Source organism: Alosa sapidissima, chromosome 6, assembly GCF_018492685.1.
Source record: "Alosa sapidissima isolate fAloSap1 chromosome 6, fAloSap1.pri, whole genome shotgun sequence".
Lineage (NCBI taxonomy): Eukaryota > Metazoa > Chordata > Actinopteri > Clupeiformes > Clupeidae > Alosa > Alosa sapidissima.
The window spans coordinates 38,691,164-38,703,663 of NC_055962.1; the positions used below are offsets into that span (position 1 = coordinate 38,691,164).

The following is a 12,500-nucleotide window of genomic DNA, read 5'->3' on the forward strand; positions in this document are numbered from 1 at the left end:
TCCATTTTCCAAATCACAGTGAATGCAGCCAAAATATTATAATGCCCTGGCTCCTTTTATAACGGGCCAGTAGGCTGCAGGGAACCGGCGACGTCCTCTTGAGTCTATTTTCACCTGTTGCTGCAGCCGTCATGTCGGGATCTGGGGGTGTCTCAATGAGTTTCACATTCCTGTGCTGGCTTGCTAGGTGCTTGCTCAGATTTGAGGTGGAATTTTTCGCTGTAGACAACATTTTCTTCCCACACAGAGTGTACAGCGTTAATGTTTTTTTCGTAATGTCTGAACTGCAATGAATTAAATGCTCCATGTTCGCGCTCTCTCCTGCACTCCATGTCTTGCACACGCGTGTCTCTTGTTTACATCTATGTCGCGCAGCTATAGGCTACGTCATTGTCACGAGTTAGTCTCACAAAGCAAAATTAGTAACGCAGTAACGCAGGCTGCTTGCAGGAAAATAAAGGTAATCTCATTACTGTTTTTGCAATTGTAATCCCTTACTTTACTAGTTATTTGAAAAAAGTAATGGGATTACAGTAACACGTTACTTCTAACGCATTACTGCCCATCACTGCCCAACACACACGGTCAGATGGTTTAGATGTACTGTATCTAAAATCTTACACACACACACACACACACACACACACACACACACACACAATCAGACAGACTTAGATTTAGAGATTAGAGATCAGTGGAAGGAGTGTAGTGTGTAGGTTTGTGTGTGTGTCTGTGTGTGTGTGTGTGTGTGGAAAGAGGAATGATAAAACTCTTTCGGTTTGAGCAGGAAAGTTGAGTTTTTTAAAGTTTTTAAAGAAGTTGTAACTGAACTTACTCATCATGCAGTTCCAGATTCTCAATGGGGATGGTCTCTTCAAAGACTCTGCAAGCAACAGCGACACAGTTAGAGCCAAGATGGCTGCACTACAGTTAGAGCCAAGATGGCTGCACTACTGTAGCCTGGCAGCCGAACTGGCTCCTCTGTTTCATCAGACACTCTGTCTGTCTATGACTTTAAAGAGATTTTCTGTGAGAAGCAAATTGAGCAGGTGAGACTCACTCCTTGTCGATGCAGAAGCATGTGACGGGACCCAGGGCTGTGCACGTTGCTGTCCTCAGGATCTCACTGAGGGGACAAACACACAGCAACTCCAGGGGGTCAAGGGTCAACACTATGCAGATGACAATGAATGAGTTTTATGTGAATAGCAAGCGTGAGTGATCAAGACAAGGGTTGCACAACAAGGCATGATTTCATGTTGCCTCATAAATAGTTTTTGTTCTAAATGATATAGAACAGTGTTTCTTAACTGGTGGGTCGGGACCCAAAAGTGGGTCGCGGAACCGTCAGGTCAGGGTGGGTCGCGGGGCTTGTGTGGCCCCCCCCCGCGCATATCTCAAATGCTACCTTATCAGATCTGATATCAGACCTTTCAGATCTAATGGGTCAAAATGGGACAGAAACCCAGTGTGTGTGTGTGTGTGTGTGTGTGTGTGTGTGTGGTGTGCAGTGTATTGGTGGCACATGAGAGCATGAAACCATCAAAACTAAAATGCCACATGGAAACTAAGCACCCTGTCAAAAACAAACCTGCCGAGTGTTTTGAAAGGTGACATCAGGAGTTGAAAGCTTTACAAATGTAAAAGTTCCGGTCAGCCTCCAGGCGCTTTGCGTGTCTTACCATGTACCACACACACACACACACACACACACACATCAAAACTAACGGCCTCCAGGCGCTTTGCATGTCTCACCATGTAGCTCGCCGTATCCGTTGGCTTGAACGGCTAAATATACGTATGGGCCGCAACTTCATGGACATGTGAAAGTGTGGGTCCCAAAGCCGGACCAGTTAAGAACCCCTGACACAGAATGTAGTTGGTGCCTGGAAAACCCCATGTCCGGAAGCAGATTTCCTTATTTCAACATACCATAAAAATATCTAAAAGTAATGCAAAATGTATCATAATGATTATAATGTATATATTTAAGTAAATCATTTCATCAGTATCAAAAGTTAGAAATTGTATATGTTTTAAATGTATTTTTGTGTCAGTTGAACTTGTGTCTGGAGTTTTGGTCAACATCATCAGACATTTTTTTATAATAAAAAAAAATCAGGAATAATTGTGGGCAGCTAAAACACAGAGGACCCCTTTAGTTCTTCCTCATGTCATGATACCTTTCTAGTTCTGGTAAGTTTTTCATATATCCATCTATTAACACCTGGCATGTCACAACAATAATGTGTCAACACACCGAAATGAGCAAAATACAACATTTGTGAAACATGTTCTGTAATTAAGGCTTAAGGCTAGCATTTGTACCGTATGAGGGCTAGCGTTTATACCGTATGAGTGTTAGCGTTTATACCATATGAGGGCTAGCGTTTATACTGTATGAGCGTTAGCATTTGTACCGTATGAGCGTTAGCGCTTGTACCGGATGAGGGCTAGCGTTTATACCGTATGAGTGTTAGCGTTTATACCGTATAAGCGTTAGCGTTTATACCGTATGAGTGTTAGCGTTTGTACCGTATGAGTGTTAGCGTTTATACCGTATGAGGGCAAGCGTTTATACCGTATGACCGTTAGCATTTGTACCGTATGAGGGCTAGCGTTTGTACCGTATGAGTGTTAGCGTTTATACTGTATGAGCGCTAGCGTTTATACCGTATGAGTGTTAGCGTTTGTACCGTATGAGGGCTAGCTCCCCAAAGTGCTCTCCTTGGCCCATTCTGCGGATGGTCTTCTGCTGGCCATTCACCTTCTTTGTCACCAGCACCTGCAGACCAAGCAGAGAGAGACATGAGACACACTTACGCTCACACACACACACATACACACACACTTACACTCACACACACTTACACACACACTTACGCTCACACACACACACATACACACACACTTACACTCACACACACTTACACACACACTTACACTCACAGACACACACACATACACACACACTTACACTCACACACACACACACATACACACACACTTACGCTCACACACACACACACATACACACACACTTACACTCTCACACTCACACACACTTACACTCACACACACACACACACACACACACACACTTACACTCACATTTACACACACACACACTCACACTTACACTCACACACACACACACACACTTACACTCACACACTTACACTCACACTTACACATACACTCTCACACACACACACACACACCCACTCACTCACTCACACACACACTCACACACACACACTCACACACACGCACACTCACACACACTCACTCACACACACACACACACACACACACTCACTCACTCACTCACTCACTCACTCACACACTCACTCACACACACACACACACACACACACACACACACACATACACTCACACACACAAACACACTCACTCACTCACTCTCACACACACACACACACACACACACACACACACACACACACACACACTCACTCTCACACACACACACAGACACACACACACAGCCGTTGGCCCCTCACCTCGCCATCCAGGATGATGTAGAAGGTGTTCCCCTCCGCACCCTCTCGCACAATCACCTCACTCTTCTGGAACTTCACCTACAGAGCGCACACACACACACACACACGCATGTCTCCATGTTCCAAGTACACAGAGCAGAAATCCCTCAACGTCTCTACGACTCCACAACAGGAAGTGACCCCTTTATGGGACCCATTTTATTGATGTCATATTAAGTGGACCCTTTATGGGACCCATTTTATTGATGTCATATTACAGTTTTTCTCGATTGCTTTTACCTGCTTAAGTAAACTAGAACCCGCTTGGTCTTCATGACTACTTTCTTTGCACAGCAGAAGTCATCTCTTGCGAATGTGTTCACACATTTTCATTGGGTTCACACATTTCTCACACCCTTTTGCAAAACAGTTAACACAGCTGTCATTCAAAAGCCCCAAACTCTATTGGTTTTCCCATGCTAAACAAAAGGAAAATATCTTTTCACAGGTGGTATAGATTCCTTGCATAAGTCTGAATCTCTGATACACCTGTGTGAAACTCCTTTGCACAATACTTCAATCAGCAATCATTCATTATACATAAGAGATGTCTGTTCTGTGTTGCTATTTGCAAGTATGGATCTAACGCACATTTAGACAAAGTACTGTATTGCCTATTTGGTGGAGAAAACAGTACAAAAGGTGTTTACTGTAGGTCTATTTCGATGAAAGTTGTAGTTCAATGAAATGTACAGTAGGTGCTAGATGTTTGCTGTATGTCTTACATGTCAATGACAGTTACATCTTGGGAGGAATGAATAAATTATTTTTTATTCAGTACATTTTTTCTTTTCACAGTTTTTTTCTGATACCAGAAAAATGAGAGAGTAATGGAACAGACATAGCAAAAATGCTCATTTTGAGAACTAGATTTTGCATTTTGTTGTCCAGTGTGTAATGATTGATTAAAGAGTGTTTTTGAATTGGCAACAAGTTGTAGTGTTTGAAGGCAAGATTTGCTTTTGCTGCATGTTTTAAATGTTTTGAGAGAGTAACAGCCTTTTGCAAGCAAAATGTGTCATTTTGTCCAGAGTGCTTTTGTTCAGACATGGGTGTTAACTGTTTTGAGAACGTGATGTCAGAGTTGACACAGGTATCAAAACGATCGAGAAAAACTGTAAGTGGACCCTTTATGGGACCCATTTTATTGATGTCATATTAAGTGGACCCTTTATGGGACCCATTTTATTGATGTCATATTAGGGCTGTGCTGCCACAACTGTCCTACAGTGACTCATATCAATGTCATGTTTATTATTAATGTACACAATGTTACGGGTCCCATAAACCTCATGCTTCCCCGTGAGATTATGCTGCCAAGTCTTTATGGGCCTGTGCTAATAATTCATTGCACACTTTTAAATATCTCAACATTGTATGAAGGTAGAGCACTAGAGCACTATTTGATTATAGTGTGAGATGAGATGAGCACTATTTAATTATAATGTGAGATGAGATGAGCACTATTTAATTATAATGTGAGATGAGATGAGCACTATTTGATTATAATGTGAGATGAGATGAGCACTATTTAATTATAATGTGAGATGAGATGAGCACTATTTAATTATAATGTGAGATGAGCACTATTTGATTATAATGTGAGATGAGATGAGCACTATTTAATTATAATGTGAGATGAGCACTATTTGATTATAATGTGAGATGAGATGAGCACTATTTAATTATAGTGTGAGATGAGATGAGCACTATTTAATTATAATGTGAGATGAGATGAGCACTATTTGATTATAGTGTGAGATGAGATGAGCACTATTTGATTATAATGTGAGATGAGATGAGCACTATTTCATTATAATGTGAGATTAGCACTATTTAATTATAATGTGAGATGAGATGAGCACTATTTGATTATAGTGTGAGATGAGATGATCACTATTTGATTATAATGTGAGATGAGATGAGCACTATTTGATTATAATGTGAGATGAGATGAGCACTATTTCATTATAATGTGAGATTAGCACTATTTAATTATAATGTGAGATGAGATGAGCACTATTTAATTATAATGTGAGATGAGATGAGCACTATTTGATTATAATGTGAGATGAGATGAGCACTATTTAATTATAATGTGAGATGAGATGAGCACTATTTAATTATAATGTGAGATGAGCACTATTTGATTATAATGTGAGATGAGATGAGCACTATTTAATTATAATGTGAGATGAGCACTATTTGATTATAATGTGAGATGAGATGAGCACTATTTAATTATAGTGTGAGATGAGATGAGCACTATTTAATTATAATGTGAGATGAGATGAGCACTATTTGATTATAGTGTGAGATGAGATGAGCACTATTTGATTATAATGTGAGATGAGATGAGCACTATTTCATTATAATGTGAGATTAGCACTATTTAATTATAATGTGAGATGAGATGAGCACTATTTGATTATAGTGTGAGATGAGATGATCACTATTTGATTATAATGTGAGATGAGATGAGCACTATTTCATTATAATGTGAGATGAGATGAGCACTATTTAATTATAATGTGAGATGAGCACTATTTAATTATAATGTGAGATGAGATGAGCACTATTTAATTATAGTGTGAGATGAGATGAGCACTATTTAATTATTGTGTGAGATGAGATGAGCACTATTTAATTATAATGTGAGATGAGATGAGCACTATTTAATTATAATGTGAGATGAGCACTATTTAATTATAATGTGAGATGAGATGAGCACTATTTGATTATAGTGTGAGATGAGATGAGCACTATTTGATTATAATGTGAGATGAGCACTATTTAATTATAATGTGAGATGAGATGAGCACTATTTGATTGTAGTGTGAGATGAGATGAGCACTATTTGATTATAATGTGAGATGAGATGAGCACTATTTCATTATAATGTGAGATTAGCACTATTTAATTATAATGTGAGATGAGATGAGCACTATTTGATTATAGTGTGAGATGAGATGATCACTATTTGATTATAATGTGAGATGAGATGAGCACTATTTCATTATAATGTGAGATTAGCACTATTTAATTATAATGTGAGATGAGATGAGCACTATTTCATTATAATGTGAGATTAGCACTATTTAATTATAATGTGAGATGAAATGAGCACTATTTCATTATAGTGTGAGATGAGATGAGCACTATTTGATTATAATGTGAGATGAGATGAGCACTATTTGATTATAGTGTGAGATTAGCACTATTTAATTATAATGTGAGATGAGATGAGCACTATTTCATTATAGTGTGAGATGAGATGAGCACTATTTTATTATAATGTGAGATTAGCACTATTTGATTATAATGTGAGATGAGATGAGCACTATTTGATTATAGTGTGAGATTAGCACTATTTAATTATAATGTGAGATGAGATGAGCACTATTTCATTATAGTGTGAGATGAGATGAGCACTATTTCATTATAATGTGAGATTAGCACTATTTGATTATAATGTGAGATGAGATGAGCACTATTTCATTATAATGTGAGATTAGCACTATTTAATTATAATGTGAGATGAGATGAGCACTATTTCATTATAATGTGAGATTAGCACTATTTAATTATAATGTGAGATGAAATGAGCACTATTTGATTATAGTGTGAGATGAGATGAGCACTATTTGATTATAATGTGAGATGAGATGAGCACTATTTGATTATAGTGTGAGATTAGCACTATTTAATTATAATGTGAGATGAGATGAGCACTATTTGATTATAGTGTGAGATGAGATGAGCACTATTTAATTATAATGTGAGATGAGATGAGCACTATTTGATTATAATGTGAGATGAGATGAGCACTATTTGATTATAGTGTGAGATGAGCACTATTTAATTATAATGTGAGATGAGCACTATTTAATTATAATGTGAGATGAGCACTATTTGATTATAATGTGAGATGAGATGAGCACTATTTGATTATAATGTGAGATGAGATGAGCACTATTTGATTATAATGTGAGATGAGATGAGCACTATTTAATTATAATGTGAGATTAGCACTATTTGATTATAGTGTGAGATGAGATGAGCACTATTTAATTATAATGTGAGATGAGATGAGCACTATTTAATTATAATGTGAGATTAGCACTATTTGATTATAGTGTGAGATGAGATGAGCACTATTTGATTATAATTTGAGATGAGATGAGCACTATTTAATTATAATGTGAGATTAGTACTATTTAATTATAATGTGAGATAAGATGAGCATTATTTGATTATAATGTGAGATGAGCACTATTTAATTATAATGTGAGATTAGCACTATTTCATTATAATGTGAGATAAGATGAGCATTATTTGATTATAATGTGAGATGAGCACTATTTCATTATAATGTGAGACTAGCACTATTTCATTATAATGTGAGATGAAATGAGCACTATTTGATTATAGTGTGAGATGAGATGAGCACTATTTGATTATAGTGTGAGATGAGCACTATTTGATTATAATGTGAGATGATCACTATTTGATTATAATGTGAGATGAGATGAGCACTATTTGATTATAGTGTGAGATGAGCACTATTTGATTATAATGTGAGATGAGATGAGCACTATTTCATTATAATGTGAGATTAGCACTATTTAATTATAATGTGAGATGAGATGAGCACTATTTCATTATAATGTGAGATTAGCACTATTTAATTATAATGTGAGATGAAATGAGCACTATTTGATTATAGTGTGAGATGAGATGAGCACTATTTGATTATAATGTGAGATGAGATGAGCACTATTTGATTATAGTGTGAGATTAGCACTATTTAATTATAATGTGAGATGAGATGAGCACTATTTCATTATAGTGTGAGATGAGATGAGCACTATTTAATTATAATGTGAGATGAGATGAGCACTATTTGATTATAATGTGAGATGAGATGAGCACTATTTGATTATAGTGTGAGATGAGCACTATTTAATTATAATGTGAGATGAGCACTATTTAATTATAATGTGAGATGAGCACTATTTGATTATAATGTGAGATGAGATGAGCACTATTTGATTATAATGTGAGATGAGATGAGCACTATTTGATTATAATGTGAGATGAGATGAGCACTATTTAATTATAATGTGAGATTAGCACTATTTGATTATAGTGTGAGATGAGATGAGCACTATTTAATTATAATGTGAGATGAGATGAGCACTATTTAATTATAATGTGAGATGAGATGAGCACTATTTAATTATAATGTGAGATTAGCACTATTTGATTATAGTGTGAGATGAGATGAGCACTATTTGATTATAATTTGAGATGAGATGAGCACTATTTAATTATAATGTGAGATTAGCACTATTTAATTATAATGTGAGATAAGATGAGCATTATTTGATTATAATGTGAGATGAGCACTATTTAATTATAATGTGAGATTAGCACTATTTCATTATAATGTGAGATAAGATGAGCATTATTTGATTATAATGTGAGATGAGCACTATTTCATTATAATGTGAGACTAGCACTATTTCATTATAATGTGAGATGAAATGAGCACTATTTGATTATAGTGTGAGATGAGATGAGCACTATTTGATTATAGTGTGAGATGAGCACTATTTGATTATAATGTGAGATGATCACTATTTGATTATAATGTGAGATGAGATGAGCACTATTTGATTATAGTGTGAGATGAGCACTATTTGATTATAATGTGAGATGAGATGAGCACTATTTGATTATAGTGTGAGATGAGCACTATTTGATTATAATGTGAGATGAGATGAGCACTATTTGATTATAATGTGAGATGAGCACTATTTCATTATAATGTGAGACTAGCACTATTTCATTATAATGTGAGATGAAATGAGCACTATTTGATTATAGTGTGAGATGAGATGAGCACTATTTGATTATAGTGTGAGATGAGCACTATTTGATTATAATGTGAGATGATCACTATTTGATTATAATGTGAGATGAGATGAGCACTATTTGATTATAATGTGAGATGATCACTATTTGATTATAATGTGAGATGAGATGAGCACTATTTGATTATAGTGTGAGATGAGCACTATTTGATTATAATGTGAGATGAGCACTATTTGATTATAGTGTGAGATGAGCACTATTTGATTATAATGTGAGATGATCACTATTTGATTATAATGTGAGATGAGATGAGCACTATTTGATTATAGTGTGAGATGAGCACTATTTGATTATAATGTGAGATGAGATGAGCACTATTTGATTATAGTGTGAGATGAGCACTATTTGATTATAATGTGAGATGAGATGAGCACTATTTGATTATAATTAAGAACTCCTCATTCAGCTGCAAGTAAAGTACACAGAGCGCATTCCTGTTATTTATCTACTTCCAAAGCATCTTCACATACAGTAACTACTCATAGATAAAGCCAACTATTAAAACTCATATTCTTCATATGACAGTAACTATTCATACAGTATACTGATAATATAGTATACTGGCATACAGTAACTGATAGTCTTTATATACAGTAACTGATATTCTTTATATACAGTAACTGATATACAGTATGTAACTATTAATTTGCAGAGCTGGCAGACTCCTGTGTCCATCTGCCATAAATGACCGTAACATAAATGACCGTAACATTGCTGGTTATGAGGTCACACTGGGGTCAGAGGTCAGGATGAGGTCAGAGGTCACACCAGGGTCAGAGGGGAAGTGTCAAGGAGCACTGACCTCCTCCATGGAGTCGATGATTTTGGAGAGCTGCAGGTCATTCAGCGCCTTCAGAGTCTGGGCACTGTGGAGGAGTGGGCACAAGCAGAGAGTGGACACACACACATGTAGGGCTCTCATCACACACACACACACACACACACACACACATGTAGGGCTCTCATCACACACACACACACACACATGTAGGGCTCTCATCACACACACACACACACACACACATGTAGGGCTCTCATCACACACACACACACATGTAGGGCTCTCATCACACACACACACACACACACATGTAGGGCTCTCATCACACACACACACACACACACATGTAGGGCTCTCATCACACACACACACACACACACACACACACACACACATGTAGGGCTCTCATCACACACACACACACACACACACATGTAGGGCTCTCATCACACACACACACACACACACATGTAGGGCTCTCATCACACACACACACACATGTAGGGCTCTCATTCACAAGCAGAGAGTGGACACACCACACATGTAGGGCTCTCATCACACACACACACACACACATGTAGGGCTCTCATTCACAAGCAGAGAGTGGACACACACACATGTAGGGCTCTCATCACACACACACACACACACGTAGGGCTCTCATCACACACACACACACACACACATGTAGGGCTCTCATTCACAAGCAGAGAGTGGACACACCACACATGTAGGGCTCTCATCACACACACACACACACACACATGTACTGTAGGGCTCTCATTCACAAGCAGAGAGTGGACACACACCACACATGTAGGTCTCTATAAGGGCTGTCTATAGGACTAGATGTATAGAATACATAGGGGTCTCTATGAGAGCTGTCTATAGGACTAGATGTATAGGATACATAGGGGTCTCTATTAGTGATCAGTTGGGACTCACGTCTTTAGGAATCCCATGAGCTGCTCACGCTTCCTAATGGACTTGTTGGTCATGATGGTTCGGTACTTCTGTCGCTGGATGCTCCAGAGCCGCACAGCAGTGGCAGCTGCACACACACACACACACACACACACACACACACACACACACACACACACACACACACGGCATCAAGGGAGAGGTCAGACACAAATGTCTTCAATAGGACAGTGCAGAGGGTGACAGAAAGCAAGTAGCAGATGGATATTTAATCTGCCTAATTTAGGCCTTTCATCTATTTCTGGAGAGGAAGTTTAATCTGCCTAAGGAGCTGCTGACCACGTTCTACTCAGCCATCATTCAGTCTGTCATCTGCACCTCCATCACTGTCCGGTTTGGGTCAGCCACCAGACGGGACAGGGCCAGACTGCAACGGGCAATTAGGGCTGCAGAGAGGATCATTGGAGCTGACCGTCCCTCCATCCAGGACCTGCACTGGCAGCAAAAATCTCTACAGACCCCTCACATCCTGGTCACTAACTGGTCAACCTCCTTCCCTCTGGTAAACGATACAGGGCACTGTTTGCCAAAACCAGCCGCTTCCTCCCCCAAGCTAACAGCCCCCACCCTCACACTGAACATGTCAATCAACACGGCTCTGCTCATCTACCTCATATTTATACCTATTAATACATTTCATTGCACTGAACTGCCTTGCACTATATTTATATTTATATTTATATTGAAATCTTAAATCTCAGTCTATACTGATATTGCTCTATTCCCACCCTCTTTATCTCTCTAATCTATTTATGGCAAATGTACATACTGTATTTATACTGTATTTATGCCCTTCTTTCTATTCTTACAGTTCTGTTTTTTATTCTTTTATGTTTTTTATTTTTTTATTGTTATATGTTAAGTGAGTGTTATTAACCAGAGTTAAATTCCTTGTTTGTTTACGCAAATCTGGCCAATAAAGCTGATTCTGAGTCTGATTCTGATATGGGGTGGGGCCGGTACTTGGACCAGAATGTGGTATGGGTGCTGTAGCCAGTTGCCTACAGCGCCCCCTAGAGGTCTGACACAAATTATCTTGATATCAGTTAGACCTATAACTCTTTATCTTGATACTGTATCAGTTAGACCTGTAACTGTTTTCAACCTTCCTGTGCTACAAAAAAGAATTGAGACAACCTCTGAGGTGAAACGTTCCTGTCTCGGGAAAACATCTAGTGGAACATTCCTGAAAAGTTCATGCCTCCGGAAAAGCACTCTAGAGAAACATTCCTGAT

The 12,500-nt window shown here is 38.0% G+C and overlaps 1 protein-coding gene across 2 annotated transcripts in view; it reads right to left on the reverse strand.

Moving 5' to 3' along the window:
- The window catches only part of prkg3 (protein kinase cGMP-dependent 3), a 60,349-nt gene that overhangs the window by 35,977 nt on the left and 11,872 nt on the right, over positions 1-12,500 (reverse strand). For both annotated transcript variants that reach the window (XM_042094971.1, XM_042094972.1), the window contains exons 7-12: positions 11,227-11,332; positions 10,303-10,366; positions 3,525-3,602; positions 2,697-2,785; positions 1,061-1,126; positions 836-883 (exon numbers count right to left, since the gene is read on the reverse strand). In XM_042094971.1, the coding sequence (XP_041950905.1) occupies positions 836-883; positions 1,061-1,126; positions 2,697-2,785; positions 3,525-3,602; positions 10,303-10,366; positions 11,227-11,332 (451 nt within the window). The remainder of the gene's footprint in view (positions 1-835; positions 884-1,060; positions 1,127-2,696; positions 2,786-3,524; positions 3,603-10,302; positions 10,367-11,226; positions 11,333-12,500) is intronic.